This window comes from Colossoma macropomum, unplaced genomic scaffold (genome assembly GCF_904425465.1).
Source record: "Colossoma macropomum unplaced genomic scaffold, Colossoma_macropomum, whole genome shotgun sequence".
NCBI classification, from domain to species: Eukaryota; Metazoa; Chordata; class Actinopteri; order Characiformes; family Serrasalmidae; genus Colossoma; species Colossoma macropomum.
Window position 1 is genome coordinate 240,791 of NW_023494798.1, and position 24,210 is coordinate 265,000.

Here is a 24,210-nt window from a genome sequence, read left to right on the forward strand (position 1 = left end):
ACACACACAAACACACACACACAAACACACACAGATAAAAAAAAACTTGCACATGTTCTCACGTTCACAAAGGTACATGCAGACCACCTAAAACTGCATCTCTCTGTGTGACGTCATTCAGAGGTCCCTAAATCACAGTGTTTATATGATAAACTGTCCACTGTCCACTCTAACGCCCCAACGCAATAACACATGTTCTGACTAAATAAAGCAATGTTAGCTTTAGCCTAACATACAAAACCACACTGGGAATTCTAGAACTGTGTACAATCACACTGATTTATATAACTCCATGGATCATTCTAGCACTGAGACATCTAGGACCATACTAAGAATTCTAGAGCCCCATTAAAAGTTCTGCAACACCACTGAGAAATCTAGAACCACAATGAAAATTTACAACCATGCTGAAAATGGTAGAACCACACTGAGAAGTTCAATGTCCCCATGAAGAACTATAAAACGCAATGGACAATTCTTGAACCATATTTAAATTTCTATTATAAAACGGATAGTTCTGGTCCTGAAATCTGATTGGCTGAGCCACATTTGAAGCCACGGCATGAAAAACCCTTCTGCTGTTAATGGAGTGATCTTTGACTCAAACGCTGATCGCATGGGGCACCGAGTGTACTGATGAAGTAAGAGTTTCTGTTTAAACTGAGGGGCTGACAACTTATTTTCTTAACTAGAACTAGGCTGGTCAGCTAGCCAACAAGCTAACAGATAGCAAACATGCTAAACAACTACAACATTAATATCACTGGGTTGATTCACAGGTACTAACGACATGATTCACTGTAAAACAGCAATATAAAAGTCTAAAGAATGTCACTTCAATGTCTTACGTGCTTCAAATGTCTGTGTTTCAGTCAGAAGTAGCATCAAACTCAGGCTGAATCCCAAATGGCTCCATACTCCCTAGCTAAATAGTGTGCTGCGTAACATTAAGTTTAGAAATTCTAGCTTCTGCTGTCAAATATTGCACTGTTTGTCAAGTATAAATGTGAACGAATCTCAAATGACCATTTTTTTTCTCGATATTTTGCATTGGTGGGGTGCAGGAGTCAGTATTTAAATTCCTATGTAGTGCACTATGTAGGGAGCAGGAAGCCATTTGAGTTTCAGCCCTAGCGTGAGAAAAGTGGCATCTCAGACTGGCAGAAGACTCGTGGTGGTAATTTGGTGACCAAAAAGTACTTATAAACTGAAAGTTTTTGCATTAACCAGTGCTGTGTTATCATATGCTCACCGTTATACGAAAAAGTTTTAAAAAATCATGAGATGTCTGCAGTTTACAGTGACCAAACGTTCATCTCTTCATTTGCTTAGCAACAATATTGTACTCTAAAGGAACTACATTTCTAGGCGGAATACTTGTACTTATTAATAATAACTTAAATAATTATCCAAAACATTGTGCATTTTAATATTGAAACCCACAGCCTCTCATGGCTTATTGCTATATAACACAACTGAGAATTCTAGAACTATATTTAGAATTCTAGAACCACAGAGACAATTCTAGAACCACATTGAGAACCATACCAAAAAGTTATATATCTCTATGAGAAATTCTAAGAGCCCTTGGAGAATTCTAGAACCATTCTGAAATTTCAATAGCACAACAGAGAATTCTAGAACTATATTGAGAATTCTAAAACTGCTCTAAATCACTGAATACAGCACCAGGAATTCTGGAATCACACTAAGAATTCTAGAAACACACTGAAAATTCTGGAACATCACTAGTTCTTTGGGAATGGCACTGAGAATTCTAGAAGCACATTGAGAATTCTAGAGCCACACTGAAGATTTTAAAACCAAAGTTCTGAAACTTCATGAAAAATTCTAAAAACACGCTGAGAACTTGAGAACCACATTGAGAATTCTAGAACCTCACTAGTTTATTGGGAATTACGCTGAAAATTCTAAACCACTTGTTTTCACTGGGAAAGGCACTGAGAGATTTCTAGAACCCTGCTGAAGATTCTGCAACCAAAATGAGAGTTTTGAATCCCATGGATAATTCTAGAAACATACTGAGAAAACTGGAACCGTACTAGTTCACTGGAAACAGCACTGGGAATTTTTGGGAACCCTATGGAGAAATTTACAAACACACTGAGATTCTAAAACTACAATAAGACTAATACTACACTAGGATCCTGGAACCACACTCCATTGCCAATCCAACATATAATTCTTATGTAAAATGTTCATTACTCAGCATTGAAAATGAATGTAAGGTATAGAAATTGCTTATAAATATGAGAGAGATAAAGTGCTACATATATAGGGAGAGAACACTTATAAATGCATACCATGAAGACAAACAGGACAGAAGAATGAATGAGGGATTGTTCCACCACAAAGCCAGGGTTTCCAGAATGTCTGCCACTCGCTGTTCATTTGAAGAGATGGGAGTGGAATAACCTTCATCAACACATTTTCATCTTCACTTTATCTTCACTCTGTAGACCCTTCAACCATGGTGGCCCTGACATCCGCAGTGCTGTTTTGTCATAGATTAATGAAAAGGAAAAATGCTGGGAAGAATTATTGTTGACGTACTAGAGTGCAGTTCTAAAGATCGGTGATTAACACCTGGCCATAGGTTGCGGTATGGTGGTGAAATACAACATAGAATGACTGCTGGACAAAAACGCTTGATTGCTTTGATTCATGGTGAGCAACAGTTGAGAGAAGTCTGCTCTGAAATGAAATTAGTTTTCTCCAACTCTTCTCACAGGCATTCCAGCATTCAGCCTTGACAGCTATATTTTTACTGCCGGGCTTTGGGGCAAAATATATGGAAGCAAGGCTGTTCAAAAAGGAGTCAGGGTTTTCAGGCCCACCTGTATATATTCTTGAACCACACTATATATCTGCCGTCTTTGTAATTGACCATTTTGCTCTTGTTTGCATACATAAAGAATTAACACAATAACAAATATGAATTACTTACTTAAAAATAGCATTCAAAAATTCCTTACCTACAGCGAGAGTTCAAGAGCCTGAAATGTACAGAAAATTCCTGAAATGTACAGAAAATTCTAGAGCCCCATCAAGAATTCTACAACAGCGATAAGAATTCTAGAGCTACTTTGAGAATTCTCTAACCGAATTGAGCATTCTAGAACCGTGCTGAGAATTCTAGAGCTAAATTGAGAATTGCAGAACCACATTAAGATTTCTAGAACCCCATTGGAGATTCTAGAGCCACACTGAGAATCTCTAACCTCACTGAGCATTCTAGAACCAAGTTGGAAATTCTAGAGCTAAATTGAAAACTGTAGAACCAGATTAAGGTTTCTAGAAGCCCACTGGGGATTCTAGATCCACATCTGACAATTCTAGGACCACACTGAGACTTCTAGAACCACACTGAGAACAACACTGAGAATTATCCAACCCCATTAAGAATAACACTAAGAATTCTAAAAACACACTGAGAATAACACACGAGAATTCTAGACCCACATTGAGAATTCCACAACCACACTGAGAACAACACTGAGAATTCTAGAACCACATTGAGAATTCCAGAACCACACTGAGAATTTTAGAACCACACTGAAAACAACACTGGAAATTCTAGAACCACACTGAGAACAGCATTGAGAATTCTGTAAATCCATTGAGAGTTCCAGAACCACAATGAGAACACCACAGAGAATTCCAGAACCACATTGAGAATTTCAGAACCACACTGAGAGTTCAGATTGGGGATGCTGTGCAGCATCATTGATGATCTGTTTATTCTGATCTGTTTATTCTGATCTGTTTATTCTGCTGAGTGTTCTAAAAATCATCTTCTGACTCAGACATTTAAAAAACACTGCTGTTGATCAGAGCAGGAGAAAATCCAGATCACATGGAGCGAGTGTCGATTACAGGAACGCCCCAGCCTTGATTCCAGTCACTGTGAAGACACTTGGACCTGCTGTAGTTTCAATGTGGAATTCAGCGGAGTGGAATCTGCAGCGTCACGCAAAAGACCCTAAATCACCATGTTTATAGTGTATGTGTGCTTCAGCGGTCAGTCCAGTCAGGAGGGAGCAGTGAAGATATTCTGACTCGACACTGCAAAGCTAGTTTAGGTTGTATGTGAATATAAAATGCAGCAGATCCAAATAAAACTAGTAGTCTATTAAAGATTTATCTGTTTTATTGCTAGAAAAGTTATACAATTTTTGGTATAATTTTTGGATTGCTTTCTCTTTCTCAGTCCGTCTGTCTGACCAGGACTTTGCTCGTCGTCCTCTGTTAACCGCTGTGAAATGCTCTCATTGTTCAAAACATCTTTTCTCAAGCTGAGGGACTTCTGTGTTAGAGTTTGTAGCATTGAGAAACCACAACACCCTGTGTTTCAGAGATTTTATGTAAGCTCTCTCTCTCTGTCTCTTTCTTTCTCTCTCTCAGGCATCTTGTGCATCATCTTGGACAAGAACAAGGACATGTCCTCTGTGCTCTGTTTGTACAAGTTAAAAGGTTTGATTCTTTACACAGCACCCAGATAAGTGCGTGACCTGTGGGAAAATACAAGTAATAGACAAAAAAAAAAAACTCAATGAGGGACAATGCCAAAAAAGAACATTAAAGAAATGCCAGTTTGTCCATCCCCACAGCCTACGTTTCTCCAACACTATATTCTGTCATATAACCACAGAAATCCAGATTCCAGAAAGGCCAGACTTTACAATAGCAGCAATTACAGAAATACAACTACTAAAACCTCCAGCAGAAAATGAATTGAAAATGCACCTTGCTCTCTGCCCTTGGCTTGATGTTTGTACAGTTGCATGCATTGCATGCCATGGGCAAATGCCATGTTTTGTTGATTTTCTGAGTGACATTAAGTAGCACATCCTCTATAGAGAACAAATTAAATTTGGCATGTTTAAGGTGGCAGTGAATTTAAAATATCAGCAAATTTAAGATATCACTACATTTCAGGTGGCAATAAATTTAATGTAGCAGTAAATGTAAGGGGGCAGTGAATTTAAGGTAGCAGTGCATTTAATATAATGAATCTAAGGAGACACTGGGTTTAAGGTAACAGTGGCATGAAGGCAGCCATGGTTTTAAGGTAGCAGAGTATTTAAGGTAGCAACAGATTTAAGGTATCAGTAAATTTAAGGTGGCAGTGGATTTAAGGTGGCAATGTATTAAGATATCAGTAAATTTAAAGACGCAGTGAATTTAAGGTATTAGTAAATTTAAGGTTGCAGTGAATTTAAGGTATTACATTTAAGATGGCGGTAAGTTTAAGGTGGCATTGAAATTAAGGTGGCAGTGGATTTAAAGTAGTTTAAGGTAGAACCTGGCAACATATCACAGTCCACCTTGGCTACTTTAGCAACCACCTAACAACATCTAAGCAACACTTCAGCAACCTTCAACAGTCTTTCACCATTTTAACATTTTAAAGTAATTAGATGTTAAAGTTCGTTCACAAATTTCCGCTTTCTAGTTTTGTCTATTCATGCATTTGCACTGAAACCGTTTAGTTCCTTGTGGAAAAATGATCTCAACCGTTTGATTTTCCCTCAAGGAAAACATGTAAAATGCTGGCTTAAGGCCATGTGAGTCACAAATCTGGAATTTCAAGTAAAACATGGAAGAATAGAGTTTCAGGGTTTTTTTTTTTCGTCTTCTCTTGTTTAGGGAGTTGTGCCTCAAGGTGAACAGTGCATCATTCTTACTAACATGCCGGACTGTAAAAATGTACATTGTCTGAGCACAGAGAACACCACCATCAACAGTCCGAGTGTAAGACTGAAGCTCTTATTACACTGTGTGAACTGAACACACTAACTCAGTGCAAATGATCAACACATATAATGAGTGAGCACATCATAGTCATATACAGCAGTGACGAAGAACAAGACCATAAAATCAGTGTTTTAATATGATTTTATTCATTTTAAGTAAATCATACTTATTTGAAAGATGCTCTTCAGCTTTTGATCAGATGAATAGAGACTCAGATTGGTCACTGATTTCAATCACAATCACATTTATGCAGTTGTAACAAACTCAAGATGTAAAGATCATTCTGATGTCAAACAAGCAGATGTACAACTGTTGGTGCAAATATAAATTCAAATTCACACTGGTTTCCTGTGGATCGTTAGAAGTTACATAAAGAAATTAAGCAGTTACATGATTACATGATTTCATGGTGCAGCAGTTAGTGCTCCGCTGGAAAGACTGACAATGTTTTTTTTTGTTTTTTTTTAATTCTTGCCTGGCGATGAATTACGGTTCCTGGCTTTGTAATGGGAATGAGTTTCGCCAAGATTTCTGACAAAATCATCCTGAAGGTCAGCCCCACCAGTGTTTTTTTGAGTATTCTCAGTGTCAATAGGGTAAAAATTCAAGAATCTTTTAAAAAAATCATCACAATTCTCCCCAAACCCATAAAGTAAGTTTAATGATTTCAGTGATTATGATTTATTAAGTGGCTTGGATATCTGGCTGATTAGCATTGCACCTCCAGTGGTGTAGACTCACAGGTTCAGCGGCGCCTCCTTCAGGCTGGCAGGAACGTTCAGCGAACCCTTCTTGCAGGACACTGAGCCGTCACACTCGTAGCCGGATTCACAGCAGTGCTTTCTGTCTTCACAGCACTGACCCTTTAAAAAATGACCATGTCACTGATTCTGAGCTCCACAGTGGAGTAACTGCAGTACTTAGCAGTGGCATCGATGTGAAGGCGATTCAAATGCATTGCTTCTGAAATGCTCAAATTACATTGTTATGAAATTTTTGATCAGAATATAATACTTAGGCTGCTATCAAATGTAGAAATCCCCTAAAGTAAGTGTATTGTACTGTAATTTAATCAAATTGAGCTGTGAAATTTGAGATTAGTGGCCTTCATAAATAATTGTACTAACTGAATAGTTTACGGTTACTAAATAATTAATAGTAGTACTGAATAATTTCATAGTAGGTAGTTCACAGTAATAGTATTTAATGAATTATTCATAGTAGTTACTGAATAATGAATTGTAGTTACTGAATGATTCCTTTCAGATTCTGTACTACCATGTAGTTACTGTGTAACTACACTGTAGTTACTGAATAATTATTGTAGATACTCTATAATGACCTGTAGTTAATGAATCTTTCATATAAATTACTGAATATGCATAGTAGTTACTGAATAATTTCACTGCGATTACAGGATAATTACTATTACTAATTGAATTCATTTATATTACTTATTAAATGACATGCTAAAGAGTTAATGCATCTTTATCAGTATTTACTTCTGTATAAGGACAGCATCCCCACTCTCCATTCAGCATCTTGCAGCAGGTACTTCCCACTGGGCAGCCATTGCGGGCATCACAACGAACAATCTCGGCATCCATCGGGAGTCTCTAGAGCCTTGTTTACTGGCACCATCGGAGAAGAGTCAGCCTCTTTGACCACTTTGGATCTCACTTCCTGAAATTACAGATCACTTTACTGACCAAAAATATTAATGAATACAATTTTTGGGTACAGGTGCCACATCAAAGTCCAACAAGAGTCAGAGTAAGTACATTTCAACTGAACACAACTACATTTATTTTGTAAACTACAAGATTGTCAAATTATATGCTTCAAATTTTGATCACAGAAAATATCTCCTGCTCTATTCTTACTTTTTTACAGCTTCCAACAATGTTTTGAAACTTTCTGTATTGTATTATAAGCAATTATCCACAAGAGAATAAGTTTTATATCACTGAAAAGATGTTTAGACTTTCTAGTGCTTCCAGCACAATTAACTTTTATTTTATTTACCAACACTATAATTTATTATCAATGTTTATATGATATTGTTGATATTGTCTTATACAGAATGTCTCTCTGTGAGAAATCCTCACCTCATAGTCACGGTGGACGGTGCTGTTGACAGTAATAGCTGGACGCTGTGGGGATGAGGGCATACTCAGTCCTCCTATCAGACAGCGGGTGGATGTGGAATCACAGCGATAGCCATTAGCACAGCAATGCAGGCCATCTGGACAGCACTGACCCTAAAGCACAACATGAAACCCTTACAGTGAAAACCGCAAATACTTCAGCCCCAAAACACTGTGCTAAAACAATTTGCATGACACATACTGCCTTTAATCGTTTATTAGAGATAGTCGACTCTTTACTGCACCTGCATATTAGAGCCTGACCGATATATTGGTTGGTAATATATTGGGTGATATTGACGATCTGTGGTTTTATTGGTATCAGCAAATAAAATACCAATAATATGCTGATTATTAAAGAGTAATTATGACCTCTTAGACGACTGCAGGCTGTATATAAAGCAAATATTTTTGGGCCATTTCTGTTGGTCCATTCTTCATGAAATTTATACACAATGTAAAGGGCAACAGGCATTTTCAAATTATGTGAAAAACTGAAAAACAACAAAAATGGAGATACACAGTTTTTAGTTCTGACAGCAGCAAAATGACTTTCTCTGATATTACCGGTTATCATCGTTTTTATATCGATATCAGAATTACAAAATGTTAATATCAGCCAGGCCCTAATGCATACAGTGCAGTGTTTTAACAAACAAACAAACAAACAAACAAATAAATAAAGTGGGGTGCACAGTCTGAAAACACATTAAAACCCCATGAAACCTGAATAAATAACAGAAAACAACAGAAAGTTTAAGAATTTTGTAAAATTTCAATATTTAAGATTCTTTTAATTTATAACTAAATGTTTAACATTCTGCACTCATGTTAAGATGACTGTCAGGTGGATCTGATCTACTGATCAGAGGTTTTTACACAAACATATGGAGTTCATGCCAGTTTGAGTGCACGCTGTCATTAAAGCAAAAGTGGGACATATCATTCTGAACACTGAGAAATTATAAAATATGAAAATATGAAAAGATTCTAGTTTTCACTCAAATTGTTATGCTGCTAAAATAATTTGTAATGTAAAAATAATAAATAAATAAATAAATAAAGCAAGCTACAAGCATTTTCACCAGTGATCTCAGACCTTTGGACCCTCCAATATGTATAAATATATTGGTATATTGTTGTAAATTCACTTTTGAGCTGCAATGCTTAGTTGACAAAGAAGAGTAATGATGTTTTGATTACTTAATATTCTATAATGCGCTACTATACACGTTTTACATGTTATGCATGTTATACCTGTATACTTCAGAAAGTGCAGTCCTTTTCTGGAAACTCTCTACATTTTGCAGAGATGTAAAGCTGATATGAGCTGGAAAATGCCCCACATTATCATTTGTATAAACATGTATATTAGGGGTCCAAAATTCTTAGCACACATTAAAAAATCTGGATTTTTTTTTCATTTAAATCTAAAAATGAACAACAGAATTGTTTTGGAATATGGACATTTTAAAACAAAGAAGACTTGTGGACAGTAAAATGAAGAAATATTCAGGAATTAAGTCATTTATCTGAACCATGTCTCACTTGAGGCTCACCGAAACAAGCATAGAAACTATCAAAAATACAAATAAATACAGAGTAGAAGAGGAGATTGGAAGAAAAATTGGTGAAAAGTTACTGTTGTTGTGTACAGTGAATTGTAAATAGAGAGATGTGAGTGATCTCCTGAAATAAACTCTCTTTACATTAAGTTACACTAAAGGTTAAGTTTTTTTCCTTCTCCTATAAAGCTATCAATTTGGAGATGCTTGTTTTTCTTTGGACAGTGATGATATATTGTTTTTTTTACAGTGTATTGAGTTAAAAAGATGTTAGTCCTAGTCTAGAGAGACTTACGTTAGAAAAGACACAGCAGGACCAGGAGCCGCTCGGCGTCCTGCAGCAGGTGCTGCAGTCTGGACAGTAGCTTTTGAAGTCACACCACTGCACTGAAGGCTCAGCAGATTCCAGGGCAGATTGTGGTGCCTCCGGCTTTTTTGGAAACACCTGAAATTTTGTAAAGATGTGAAGATAAGCAAGAAAAATAACCATATTATCATTGCAGTCACACTTTTGTATGTCTGGACCTTTTGTTTTCATTATCAATCTTTCCTCTGTGTGTAAAATACCAGTGAAAAGTTTGACACACCAACAAGGGTTTTTCCACATTTTACAATAAACCTGAACACAATATTACACTCTTAACCCTTTAAATCTCAGGATTATTACATACTGGAGCTTATCATTCAGTAACTTCAGCAAAGACAATGGTTCTGTTTAGAATTGTTTGCATTAACCTTTAGAACCCTAGAACCTTGGGGATTTTTTTGATATTTTGACTCAATTACAATTACGTTTGCAATTATAAAGTATTTACATGAGACAGTCACACATGCCATATGTTGTTATTTTCAGGAGACCATGGGCTACTCATATATGCCATTGTTTGACATGTAAATGCTAACAGAAATGTGATATCTTAATTTTTTTAATTTTTGATTAAAAATTTACCCAGCGCCTGCTAAATTTTGTAATTTTTTACTCATAGAGATCTCGAAAACAAGTGGAATTGCAGAGACCTTTTCAGAAATTGTTAGTCTGGAGTGTCTGTGAGCTGCAAGAATTTTGATGGTGATTCATTCTATTGGTTATCATGAGCAAAAATAAATAATTAGCATAAGGTGGACATGTTTTTTATTGATTTTCTGTCCTCTTGGATTCATGCTGAGTGCTAAAACAATGATACACAGCAAGACAGGCTTTATTTTCAATTATAAATTGAATACTGGTTGACCAGCATACCAGCACCCAAAACACAACATATCGTTGCCGTCCAAAGAAAAACAAGTATCTCTGAAATAGTAACTTTACGATAGAAGGCAAAAACTCTTTTATCGTTCAATGTAAGTTAATGTAAAGAGGTTTTATTCCAAGTGATTTTAGAGCATTTCTATTGGTCCATTCATCATGAAATTTTCAGGCAACGTAAAGGACAGCTGGTATGTTGAAATGATGGAGAAAACTAAAAATCGACAAAAGTGAAGATACATGGTTTCTTTGGACAGCAACGATATACTGATTTTGCTGACCAGGTACGCTGTTTTTTTCTAGCAAGAAGTTAAGCAATAAATGAGGCAAGTAACTAAAATATTATCATTAAGCTAGACGAAGCAAGTAATAACTATGATAAGTGATGGCATACAAAAAAAATCACTCAAAAGAAAGATTTAATCAAATAATTTGATGATGTTCCACTTTGGTTTTCAATTCAAATGCATTTTCTTAACTTTCTTTTGAAATCAAAGGTCACTTGTTTTCAGTGGTGAGCCATTTCAATGGAGAGCTGATTTTATCAAATGACCTTTCTTCACTCCATTTTTCAGCTGTTGATTCCAGCACATGTGACTCCATTTTCTGCTTTTTCTTAGGTGTTATTTTTACCCCTCTTGAATAAAAAATTTTGGCTTTTTATTAAATTCAGACCCACCCGACCACTCGGCACACCCAACTGGCTGACTGGCATACATTCAATCCTGTGTGTCCGATAACACGATTGCTAACCTGAAGCTTAGGCGTGTCCACCATGGTAGCTGGCTGCTGGGGGGATGATGGAAAGCTCAGACCTCTGGATCCTCCAAGTTTACAGCGACTGGACGTGGCATCGCAGTGGGACCCGTATGGGCAGCAGTGGAACCCATCAGGACAGCAAACCTGGAACAGGACAGAGTAAATGGCATCAAGAACTTAGAGGAGAATGTGCTAATTAAAAAAATATAAAAAAATATTAGAAGTCAATTTGAATGAATTCTGTATAATTGTAATAATAATCAGTAAAGTGCGCATTTATTTTTTACTTCAAATAAACTCTTCTTTTCAAAGGCATCCCTTCACACCACCACAAAACAAACAAACAAACAAAAAACAAAGACTAAGGTAACTTCTGGACTATATTCTCTTTTCAACTGAGAATGTTTGAATTCAATTTTCTACATTCGACTACTACCCAAACCATCTAATGACTTTTGTGTATTCAGTGTATTTTTAAAAATAATTCTGAATTTTGAGATTTTGTGATTGCAACAGTTAATTTAATGGTGGTTTTTTTTGACTTGTTGAATGTTTATCTTCGAAAATCTGGCAGTGCTGTAGTGCTTGAGTCTGGTCTTGAGACTGCAAATGAATAGTTTCAGAATTGACTCGCTCTTGTCTTGATCCTGGGGTAGGATGGGCTTGTACATTTTTCTTGAGGTCAATTGAGTGCATGGCTGCCTTTACTTCCATTTTTTTTTTTTTAATATATTCTTTTTTGAATTCTTTTTAATATCACAGTGGTATGCAAAACTCCAAAGTTTTAAAAATTTGCCACCTTGACAGCTCTAATATCTACGCATCTACATCAACATGTTAAAGATAAAGTCTGAACTCGGACTGGATAATATAAGAAAAACAGGTCAGTGCTCTCCTTATTCAAGATTCAGTTAAATAAGGTACAGAAACATGTTCAGCAGAAGGGACAGAGAATAGATTTATTTCAGAAACATTTTTATTATATTTCATGAAATACTCTTTACATCCTGATAGCAATCAATAAATCAAATGTTCTGAATATAAAAAGAAAAAAAGTTTTGGAGGGCAGAGGACTGTAAAAACCTCATCCAGTCATTTCTTTAGGGCCGACTGAAATGATTGGATGGCCTACCTGCCTGTCTACCTCAAGACCTGCCCACATGTGCACTCTCTGAGTAGTCAGGCCATGCACATTTACATGTTTTGGTGGAGGGGCTTTGGAATGAAGGCTAAAAGAAGGCGGTGGAAATTTTTTGGTTGGATATTTTCAAAAATTAGCTTATATTTTCTGGTTTCTACAAAATCACCTTCTCCAGCTTATAAGGGATGTTGATAGGCTAATTTGTTTATGATTTATTTTTATAATTTTTATTATGGTATCTATCATGTAGAATCAATGTAAAATTAACTACTTTTTTACCTTAACTCAACCGCAAAGTCTTGACTCGCAATCATTGTGTCTAGATCTTGATATGTCCAGATCTCAGTCTTGCCACAACACTAAAATCTATCTCATTAGCTGATGAACAACCATTGCGGACCTACTTAGTCTGTTATCAAGGATGTGATGACATACACTGTAAAATAAACCAAACAGATCAAATAATAACAGAGTGTCACCATGTTGCTTCCACAGCAGCCATAAGTTCCATCAGCCCTCCTGCAGCAGGAAGTGCAGGATGGACAATAGTAAATATAGCTGCACCACTGCACTCCTGGGATGACCTGGGAGTCCAGAGGTGGTTGGAGATGTGCCTCGGGCTTCACCACAGCACTTGACACCAACTGTGCCATCAGCAACGCCAACACAGCAACCATCTACAACAGGAGAACAAATATCACCCTCTTCCTGTAGAGAGAACGTCTGCAAAAATATTACATCTAGGCACGTATAATTTTGACAATATGTATAATGGGATTGCCATGATAGTGTTATAAGACTTTTCAACTTATTTCAAAACATTAATACATATTTGAAGTTTTGGCAAGTGAAAGCTTATTCAAGTGGAGAGTAATTTTACTTTTTTCAGAAAATAATGCTTGGAGGAAGACAAACTATCTGCCAATTTATGACAATATTTCCAACTTGCAAAATTTCTTACAGTAACTTAAAATGTCTAGAAACTGGTTAAATAATCTTACAAATAAATCTTAGAAAAATCTGTCAGTTAGAAATACTAAATAAATTGTACACATTTAAGACAATTTTAGTACTGAATAAATTTTTACAATACAAACAATTTAAATTTTCTTGATTCAGTAGTTTACTAAAACACTCACTTTTGCTCTTGTGGTAGATTTCTGATGGAGTGGGTCAGAGCTTCTTCTTTTCTTCTTAGTGAGATGTGGTCAGCTTTTGGCTCCGCTGTGTGAAATCCACTTTCGAACGCTCTTTTATATTCTCAAATTTGGCTCAGGAATTTAGATCCTGCTCCATGAACTGGATTGACAAGTTTGAGGTCAACTGATGTGTTGAAAAGAACAGTATGTTTCCTGATGATGCAATATAATCAGTTGCATAACACTCAGCAACATTTTGTCACTTTTGGAACAATAACTTGTATTTCGAAAAGGGAACTTTACAGGAGAGGGATAAAACATGCTTAACGTTTAATGGAAGTCAATAGAGAAATTATTTATTCTAAGTCATTACCCTTATACCTTAACAAATATACACGTTGAATTATTAACATATTTGATCATGAATAGTATTTAGATTTTCTGCGTCTTGCATGATTTGACCCCAAAGATACTTTCTCATTTAAAAGCGGTGCGTTATGTTGTAGCTATATGTATTTATTACCTTCAATAAATCAATAACAATCATTTCATTATGTGCTCACAGAAAATCACCTGATTTCTACAGAAAAAACGTTTTCAATTTCCATCACTGACGTCCAGTGAGAGCAACAGCAGCTGCACATTCCAGCCAAAGAGTGTATATATCACATACAGGCACATGCAAGTTAGACCACCCCTGGTCGGTTGATTTTAACATACTGGGGAAAAATAAAACATAAAATGTAGCCTGTGCATAAGTTATGACACAATTTATAAATTATGTTTTAATCTTACATTGTGCTCAAAAGTCAGCAAATAAACAGAAATTGTGCACTATAATTAGAAAAAAAAATTGCCATATTTAAGTGTGTTCTGTGCAGAGGATGTGTTGATTTATTTCCTTTTAGAAAATCAGTACAATGTCATTTTGCATATGACTGTTCAATAAAGTCTATTTATTGTTTTTTTCAGTGCAAACCATGTTGAGATGCGTAAAATGTTCATACAAATTTTCATTTGTGCTTTTAAATTAAACAAAGCTTAACAGTTATTGTCATTGTGAGAAACTCGGTATGTCTTATTGCTACTTGCTACTGCTACTTCACTGATGGCCATTGGAAATAAGAATTAGTACTAAAGTTTATGTTTTCTTTTTTCCCAACACAGTGAACTTAGCAAATCAATAGAAATTATGTATTAAAATACGCAGAAATGTGTTCTGTGTACAAGATGCATTAACGTATTTACACTACTAAACATGAAATTTGACCAAACTTTTGCATACAACTGTTTATACATCACTTGCCCTTTATTTTGTGTAATTATTTCAAGACAAATGGACCAGCAGAAATGCACTGTTAGAGTAAAACCTTGTTTTTCTTTCAACTATGATTAATTATGATGAGCCTTGTAGGCTTTATCAGAAGATTAGTACTGGGTTCAAAACATGTGAATTATGCTGTGTAATAACGAAAAGTTTTCTTTGGCATGTGCTTCATCTGTCAGCTTAAAGACACTGTATAAAGCATGTCTTAAGCTGAAGGTAACACCCTGGTTCCTTACAAGAAATGGCTGAAAATTGTCTTTCCCCATTCCTTACAGACAAGCTTGTACTGTTGCTTCATTATTGTTTTGAAATGTTTCAAATATTTACCTTCAGCAACTTTTTTAGACAGAGTCAAAAACATGTCAATAAAAAACAATAATTTGTCATATAGTTTATATAAAACCAACGCCAACCAAAACCAAATCCAAACTTTTTTGATAAATGATTAAAAAAATAAAAAATAAATAAAACATGTGTGAAACAAAACATGGCATTGTGTTAAATAATGTTATATCATTTTGCATTGTAGTACAGTGTAAAAAATTAGTCAGATCAATTAAAAATTTTATAAGAAAAAAAATCACATCTTTTTAATTGAGTTTACTCAATTTTGATTCAATTAAAAGTACTGATGCAATGATACCATTTTTTTTTCAGACCAAGTATATATTTTAAATATTCACTGATACCGATTCTGATACCATACCTATTTGTGTCCTACTTAAAATGGAGTAGCTGGTAGTGTAAATAAGTGTAACGTGTCTTAATATTTAAATCATTAAAATCTAGCTGATTGTAAATGAAGTGCATTAACTAGCTATGCTACATTAGTTACCATGAAGCGAGCAGCACTGCAGTGGAGAAGAGCAGGCAGAAAAGTGCTTCTGTACAGCTGTAAGTGAAGTATGTTTCATAGCTTTGATCAGAAGTTTCTTGATACCGTTTTTTCAAGCCCAATACCAATACTGATACCACAGCCTATATGCCGATACCGATACCAATCCGATACCTTTTTTTTTCCTCTCTTAAACAACTGAGCTGTTAATACTACATTTGTCTAGATGCACTTTGTTTAACTTAGGCACCTAAAAAACATCATGCTCAACCTGTGAAACAAACATTTTACTCCCTTAAAGGAAGAAATACATGGTTCACAACATGAGTTATTATTTTTATTTAAATTTTTTGACAAAGGAACTTTTAGCAGCTTTTTGATGGGTCTGCACCATTCAAACATTCAAAAGCAGTTTTGTGCAAAGCATTTATGTGATAGTTTAGTTTAGTGGATTATATAAAATTATATATTTTTTTTCACTCCGATATCCAATCCATGGATTTTAGTCAGTATTGGACCAATACCAACACTGAATATGGTATCGACACACCCCTAGTTTTAATCCTCGTCTGTCTTTTTCAACAGCAGTCTCTGTTCTTTGTACATCAGCTGTCTGATCTTAACTTACTTTTATCATCTTCTCTGTATAGATGTTATGCTGTGCTGAGTGGATGCATGAGTTATGGTGAAGGTGCGGCAGGGTGCATTTATGTGAATCCAGCTTTTTGATTGGATACTATTGTTTTGTATCAGGGCAGACGTGTTGAAATATGTAGGGTGACCACAGTATTGCTGTTGGGAAAAGCCTGATGTAATGACATTGCTTGACAGAGTTCACCTACCCACTTTGCGTGTGTGTAGAGTTTGGGGTGGGCTGGTCTGCATCAACTCTCGGTTTGAAAGTCCCACTCCAGCCCTGTCGGCTGGTTTGTTGGTACTGGTGCAATTTTATGAACTCAAGTAAGAGTAAATGAGCACAGTATGGGCCGATACCTGATACCTGTATCAGTATTGATGCATCCCTAGTCAAAATTTCCCACCTCAGTGAGGGCAAAGTGCAGCTCCTAATTTTTGACTTCGTCAGACTTTTCTCTTCCATCCCTGTTTGTTCATTGTTAATTCTTACCTCCGGGCCAGGACTACCCCATGTTCCCAGGTGGAGGGGGGGGCTCAAATAGTTCCTCACATTCAGTCAGAGAGTCTGTGCTTAGATAAAGAACAGTTACCTGTGCTGAAGTAAATGTATCACAGCCAAGGGCTCAATTTTTTTTTTATATTTGTGGAGTAAAGCCCTTAAAATCCCAGATTTATTACATACTAAGGCTTATTATTCAGTAACTACAGGGACTGTAGCAAACTGGCTGAGCTATTCTTATAGAAGTGCGTAATAAAACTTTGGCCCCGATGGTGGGTTCTGGACATTTAAGGTGTTAAACTGCACATAAACATTCAGAGTGGAGTCACATGCTAAAATTTGAGTTCAACTAAACTAAAAAATGATTCATCAGTTCAACTACATCATGTAATAAGAAGTAAATTAACTAGCTTTATTCAACCCAAAATCACTTCAATTGAAAGAATCATTCATTCAATGTATTGATTTAGGCTGAATAAAACTACCTAATTTACTTGTAACCACATGAAGTAAATGTTTTAGGTGAACCGCTGAACCATTTTTACAGTGTACTGAAATTAAATTTCTGGTATTGTATTTAAAGAAGGCCAAACGAGTATCAATTTGATTCAGAATTGCTTTTTTTTTTTGATGATCATCAAAATTGTCTTCTTTTCTTCCAAATATATAGTAATTCCAGCTCAATAAGCAGAACAAGGTAAAAACAAAGTTTGAAGCTCTTATTAAGGGCTATTACAAAGAGGTCTCACTGTTAAAAAGAGAGTGAACGTTTTATTACATTCACTTAAGGTACAACTTTTATTAATTTAGAGTTACTTTATTACTTTGATGAACATACAATAATAAGTTTATGTAACAGAATAGATCAGACTTTAAAGGTCCAGAGACTGCTGGACTTTTAAACATCTCAGTGTCACTGCTGGACTGCGAACCAAAAACATCCAGCCAACAGCGTCCTGTGGGCAGCGTCCTGTGGGCAGCGTCCTGTGACCACTGATGAAGGACTAGAGGATGACCAACCCAAACTGTGCAGCAGAAGATGAGCTATCATCTCTGACTTTACATCTACAAGGTGGACTGACAAGGTAGGAGTGTCTAATAGAGTGGACAGTGAGTGGACAGTGTTATGTGGTGAATTTAACCTAATAAACTGTGGCCTGTGCGAAGAATGGCACATTTTACATTTTATTAACTTACTTAAAATGAGAAAATCAACAAAATATATTCCAACTTTTGCATTTGACTAAATAAAATGTCTATATTTGTGTTGTAGTCATGATGACCCCTGGTTCCTATCACCACCACTGTAAAGACATCTGAGTTTGTAAGTTTTTCTACAATCTCAATGATTTAAATATGTAAATATGTTGAAAACCGCTAACGATCACTCAGATTGTTTTGTACATGGATCATGTGTGATTATTCAGGACGAAATAGTAGGACAGTCCTGCCTTCTTTATGCTTTAGAATATCCTGGTTACCACCAAACATTTGACGCCTATTGTATATTTTACTTTTTCATTAACTATTACATTGTTTTGTATTATATAAAGTTGTCTCTGTTGAGATGACTGGTATTAGAAACCACTATGTTTCTGATCAACAAGGTTTACAAAGGCTCCTTTCAGAAGAAAAGAAACAAAGTGGAATCCTAAAGCATGCTCAGTTCATTGTTTGATATCAATCACAGCTACATACTTTGAGGTTGGAACAACACAACTGCTCAAACAGAACAGATCTAAGTTTCATGTTCTCCTTGACACTTGGCGCATATCAAACAGCCAAAACAATAGCAGTCTGTGTAAAGTATCTTTCACTCTGTTGCTTCTTTCACTTTCATTTGTGAAACAGAGGAGAAGTATGTGCTTTGATTGATTTATGCACTAAGAGACAATGCACAGTAACACTGGTGCAGATATGCGAGTGACAGTCAGGTAAACTTTGGTTAACTCTGCTAGAAGAGCACATGACAATCAGCACACACACACATCTTCTAAGCCCCTTCTCCTTCTGGGTCGCAGGGGGTGCTGGAGCCTATCCCAGCTGTCATCAGGCGGAAGGCAGGATACACCCTGGACAGGTCACCAGTCCATCACAGGGCAGACAGACAGACACACACATACATTCACTCACACCTAGGGCAATTTACCATGTCCAATTGGCCTGACTGCATGTCTTTGTACTGTGGGAGGAAACCAGAGAACCCAGAGGAAACCCACGTTGACACGGGGAGAACATGCAAACTCCACACAGAAAGGACCCTGGTCGCCCAATCAAACCCAGGCCCTTCTTGCTGAGGTGACTGAATGAATAATGAACAATGCAAATAATCCAATTAACTGACAAATAAACAAATGTTTGACCCATAGGTGTCACTGCATGTGGGCTTAGGCCCAAAAATGATGTTTTGATTAAAAGAATGTGCTTTTAATAACCATACCTGTCACTTTAAATGTTTTCTAACAATTAGTGACAGTTATAAGCCAAAAGAATTTGCCCACCCCAAAACAAACAGAATTTAATAATAACTTGAATGATAAAGTATTTAGGCAATAGTTTACATTTGTGTTTGCTTGTTTGTTTGTCTAATATATATATGTATATATATATATATATATATATACACACACTATATTTCCAAAAGTCTTCACTCACCCATCCAAATCATTGAATTCTGGTGTTCCAATCACTTCCATGGCCACAGATGTGTAAAACCGAGCCCCTAGGCCTGCAGACTGCTTCTACAGACATTAGTGAAAGAACGGGTCTCTCTCAGGAGCTCAGTGGACTCCAGCGTGGTACCGTGATCGGACGCCACCTGTGCAACAAGTCCAGTCGTGAAATTTCCTCACTACTAAATATTCCACAGTCAACTGTCAGTGGGATTATAACAAAGTGGAAGCGATTGGGAACGACAGCAACTCAGCCACGAAGTGGTCGGCCACGTAAAATGACAGAGCGGGGTCAGCGGATGCTGAGGCGCATAGTGCACAGAGGTCGCCAACTTTCTGCAGAGTCGATCACTACAGACCTCCAAACAAAATGAAAGTTTATATATATTGAATGAAAATTTATATATATTGAATGAACCTTGATATACATGGATCGAACATTGAGATTAAAAAATGAATAATATAATTTATAAAATGTTTTGTTTAGACAGAGAGGGACTTGTGGGTTGTGTGTTGTAGCCTTGCACCCCAAACAGACTGTTTACATTTTTATTTAATGTTGCTATGTTGTTGTTCTTCAGTTACAGTGTGTGTTGTTTTGTGTCCAGCTCAGAGTTGGGGAGAGTGTGTTTGTGTTTGGTGACCATCAGAAGAAAGAGTAGGGCTAGGAGTGACCTCCCTCAGTTTTCAGTTGCTTTTCAAGTGGCATTGTTTTCCCTTGCTCTCAATAAAAGAGCATTTTTCAAACAGAAGTTATGGCCTCATCTGACTCTTCTTCTGCACCATGTCAAATTATGTACATATTGAAGCTCCACCCATCTTCACATCATATATCAGCCACTCTCAGGTGACTCTGTCCATGGGATCACTGTGTATAGATACTGGTCACTTTATCAGAATTCCCTTCCTGGCCATCCTCAACCCTTCAACAGCGACTTTCATTCAATATATATCAATGTTCATTGTATATATATATCAAAGTTCATTCCATATATATCAATGTTCATTCCATATATATCAATGTTCGTTCCATATATATATCAGTGTTCATTCCATATATATCAGTTCATTGTATATATATCAAAGTTCATTGTATATATATATATATATATATATATATATATATATCAATGTTCATTCCATATATATCAATGTTCATTAAATATTTCCTGTTTGGCTTGCCATAATATATATATATATATATATATATATATATATATATATATATGTGTGTGTGTGTGTGTGTGTGTGTGTGTATACATGTATACAGACGTATTATAGGAAAAAAGATATGCATATATATTGTGCATCTCACAATAATATAATTTCACATAATACTATAAAAAACATAAAGAAAAACACATTAGCCTTAAATTTAGCATGTAATTCAGTAAAAACAACCTAAATTATCTTGATTTGTGTTTCAGATTCAGATTTCAGAATTTTGCCTACAGTGCTGGAATAATGGGAGGGCATTTGTTTAAAGTTAAATATGTAAAGTTTAAAGTAAGTCATAAATATGAAGAATGAAGTTATTTTAAATAATGATGCGAATGAACAGTTTTAGATGTATTTAAATACTTCATCATATAATTTGCTTCCTCTTAATAAACTCCTCTGCTCCTATAAACACGTGTGAAGTTCTAGAGAGCATTGCATAATATGCAGCTAAACAGTTAAAAGCCCATTAGACCTCATTTCAAGTATATAATACATATAAATATACTTCAAGTATATAACCATTTAGTGTTTGGTCTTGAGAGTTAAACATTCATTCAACATTTTTGGGACCATATTAGTGCAATAACTCTCACTGTAGGTTTTTACACTGTAGACATACTTTTTCTAGATCTCCATTTAAGTTAGATTTTTTCACAATGTCCGTATAGTTGAGTGTGTGAGATGTAAACAGAGTGATTCAGAGTGGTTTGGTGTGAAATGGTTCAGATGTCTTTACAGTGGTGGTGATAGGAACCAGGGGTCGCCATGACTACAACACAAATATAAACAGTTTATTTACCATCCAAAACAACCAGTGAACCTACACGAGTCTTCTGAGATTTAAATGGAATGTTGATGATATCTCGTGATCTCAAAATACAGAGATTATTTTGTGATCTCAAGATAGCAAAGTTGTTTTCTTGCAATAAGATCATTATTTTTTGATCTCATGATAGCAAAGTTGTTTTCTTGAGACAAATTATTTTGTGATCTCATGATAGCAAAGTTGTTTTCTTGAGACAAGGTAATTATTTTGTGATCTCAAGATAGCAAAATTGTAATCTTGAAACAGTGAGTTATATATCTTGCGATCTCAAGATAAAGTTGTTTTCTGGAGGGAGGCATTTGCGTAATAGCTTTTAATGAGTCAGTAAACGCTTTGGAAGTCTGAGCACGTTTTTCTATATTTGCACAGGATGTTTCTTTACAATGCACTTCACATTCCCCTTTAAAATGGTTTTATAGGATCTGAGAAAATACTGGAAATGTACACAGTTATGTAAGTTTGTATACAGCAGATTTTTTGATACAGCTTTTAAAGACGCAGAGAAAAGTATTGGCAGTGTGAATTTCTTGAAAAAAACCTTGAATACATGTGTTTGAAATTGTCAGCAGAGTTACTCCATCGCTGCTCACAGCTGACTAAATGAAGTCGCAGGAACATAATGGTTATGATATAACTCAGCAGAAGAGATTATTTGTGTGTTTATATAGACAGAAGCCATCGCAAATCATTATAGATTATCAGGAAGATCCAAGAGCAGCAGGCCTCCTTTAAAAGAAACACCAGTTAGACAACATCCACGACATGAAAACCTTTGGCTTAAATGCAGCTGTTAAGCAAAACATCTTCACTTACTATATCTATACACCTTAATCAGCACAAGCACAGAAAAATAAATAAATGTTTTTATGCACTTACTGTTCACTTTCATTCATTTCTTGTGCAAGTCAGTACAGAAGTCCGGAGAGGCCATGAGGTTGATTATTTTGTCATCTAAAGAAAACAACATTGCAATCTTAAGTTAATTATCTTGTGATCTCAAGATAACAAAATTGTTATAAAACTTATCTTCAGACAACAAGTTATTTATTGTGTGATCTCGAAGTAAAAAAATCCATTTTCTTGAGATGAGTTAATTGTCTTGTTATCTCAAGATGACAATCCAGAAAATTGTAGCAAGGCTCATGGCTTCTCCGGACTTCCATAAATCAGACACTACTTTTTATTCATTTTTCACAATGCATTTTTTTCAATATTTAATATGTCCACGCTTTAGCTTTATCACAGCTTCCATTTTTCAGATACTGGCTAAAATTCATTTATCATGCAAAACCAACCTCTTAGACTGAACTTTGAAGGGAAAATTGTCCCTGCAGATTCAGCGTTTAAGTCTTAAAAGAAATCTTCAGGGATATTTTAGGTTAAATGAAGGTGTTCAGGTTTTAATATGACAGTGACATCATACTCTCACATGTATTACTCCAATAAACAAACTGAAAGATGATACAGTGGTTGACTTACTTGTACAAGGACAGTCCATCACTGGTCAGTCCATCACTGCTCAGGTAGGGTCCTTTTCCGCTTTAGGACAAACAGAAAAGGAACAGTTGTAAATAAGCTGGTAAAGGGACCTAAAGAAGTGCACGGCATGCTTTTATAACTTTCAGTGTCTTCACCAAATAAAACAAAGACTACTATTGTAAACTGATTGACTGATTTCCTTTGCTTTCCCAACTATTAGCCTGTGAACATTGCTAAAGACCTAATTCATGTGGTGAATATCACAATTTGTCAATATCAAAATTGTCTACAGTGGCTAAAATTCCTCAGTGAACAGCTAAAAAATTTAACCAGTAATTTCATAATAAATATTTTAGTCTATTGATTAGAAAAAGCACAACACTTAACTGCAACCACTAAAATCCTTTGGACATTGTACATGCTCTTGACTGCAAAAAATCATGTGCTGCTAAGTTTATAGATCTGTGAGAAGGAGAATGCCTCCTTTTGTTCTAGACCCTCATTAACTAGGAACAACTTATAGAAGCACTAAAACTCAAGCATCTTATGTTCAAAGTTAATGATCAATGATTGATATCATTATGTTTGCATTTGTTATTATTTTGCCTTTGTGGAAAGCACTGCACCGACCGGAGTGATCAGTCCGCCCCAGACGCAGGTGCCTTTGGGACCACAGGACCATCCAGCACCATGATTACAGCAGCTGGATCTACCACGACAGCATTCTCCCTATAATAAAACACGAGAATCAAACAACATACATGAAAAGCTGCAAGGCTGGGATGCCCAACACTTCTTCGGGAGATATATTCTCAGGACTTCTGTCTCCCACTAGGGACCCTTTTTTGCAAATGTCATTTTTAAAGTATAAAGAGCCTCAACACAATAAGATAAAAGGATCACATGATTAAAGTTTTTTTTTTTCCTAGAACTGTATTTC

At 35.9% G+C, this 24,210-nt stretch overlaps 2 protein-coding genes across 5 annotated transcripts in view; both read right to left on the bottom strand.

Annotated features, from left to right (window-relative positions):
- Positions 1-6,506: 6,506 nt before the first annotated feature.
- On the bottom strand, positions 6,507-13,892 carry LOC118818184 (progranulin-like). Its single transcript, XM_036585372.1, has 7 exons — positions 13,776-13,892; positions 13,116-13,313; positions 11,490-11,639; positions 9,786-9,935; positions 7,887-8,039; positions 7,281-7,461; positions 6,507-6,641 (listed from the first exon to the last, which is right to left on the bottom strand). Exons 2-6 carry the CDS (start codon positions 13,311-13,313, stop codon positions 7,360-7,362), a joined length of 753 nt encoding a protein of 250 aa, XP_036441265.1. The 5' UTR covers positions 13,776-13,892; the 3' UTR covers positions 6,507-6,641; positions 7,281-7,359.
- An 8,197-nt stretch (positions 13,893-22,089) lies between these two features.
- Positions 22,090-24,210, bottom strand: part of LOC118817703 (progranulin-like) — a 10,616-nt gene continuing 8,495 nt past the window's right edge. For 2 of the 4 annotated variants that reach the window (XM_036584562.1, XM_036584565.1), the window contains 2 exons: positions 23,901-23,999; positions 22,945-23,330 (listed from right to left, as the gene is read on the bottom strand). In XM_036584562.1, coding sequence (XP_036440455.1) covers positions 23,304-23,330; positions 23,901-23,999 — 126 coding nt within the window. In that variant the 3' untranslated portion in view covers positions 22,945-23,303. Of the gene's footprint in view, positions 22,518-22,667; positions 22,743-22,944; positions 23,331-23,900; positions 24,000-24,210 lie in introns of those variants that run through there. The other 2 variants (XR_005008042.1, XM_036584564.1) reach the window with 2 other exon arrangements.

What these genes read in the sequence shown, in the direction of transcription:
- LOC118818184 (XM_036585372.1), bottom strand. Translation starts at nt 13,313, where the DNA reads ATGGTTGCTGTGTTGGCGTTGCTGATGGCACAGTTGGTGTCAAGTGCT. An exon ending in GCTGCTGTGGAAGCAACATG is followed by an intron (nt 11,640 to 13,115) that starts GTGACACTCTGT and finishes GTCCTGTTCCAG; the next exon opens with GTTTGCTGTCCTGATGGGTT. An exon ending in CCTGCTGTGTCTTTTCTAAC is followed by an intron (nt 8,040 to 9,785) that starts GTAAGTCTCTCT and finishes GTTGTGCTTTAG; the next exon opens with GGTCAGTGCTGTCCAGATGG.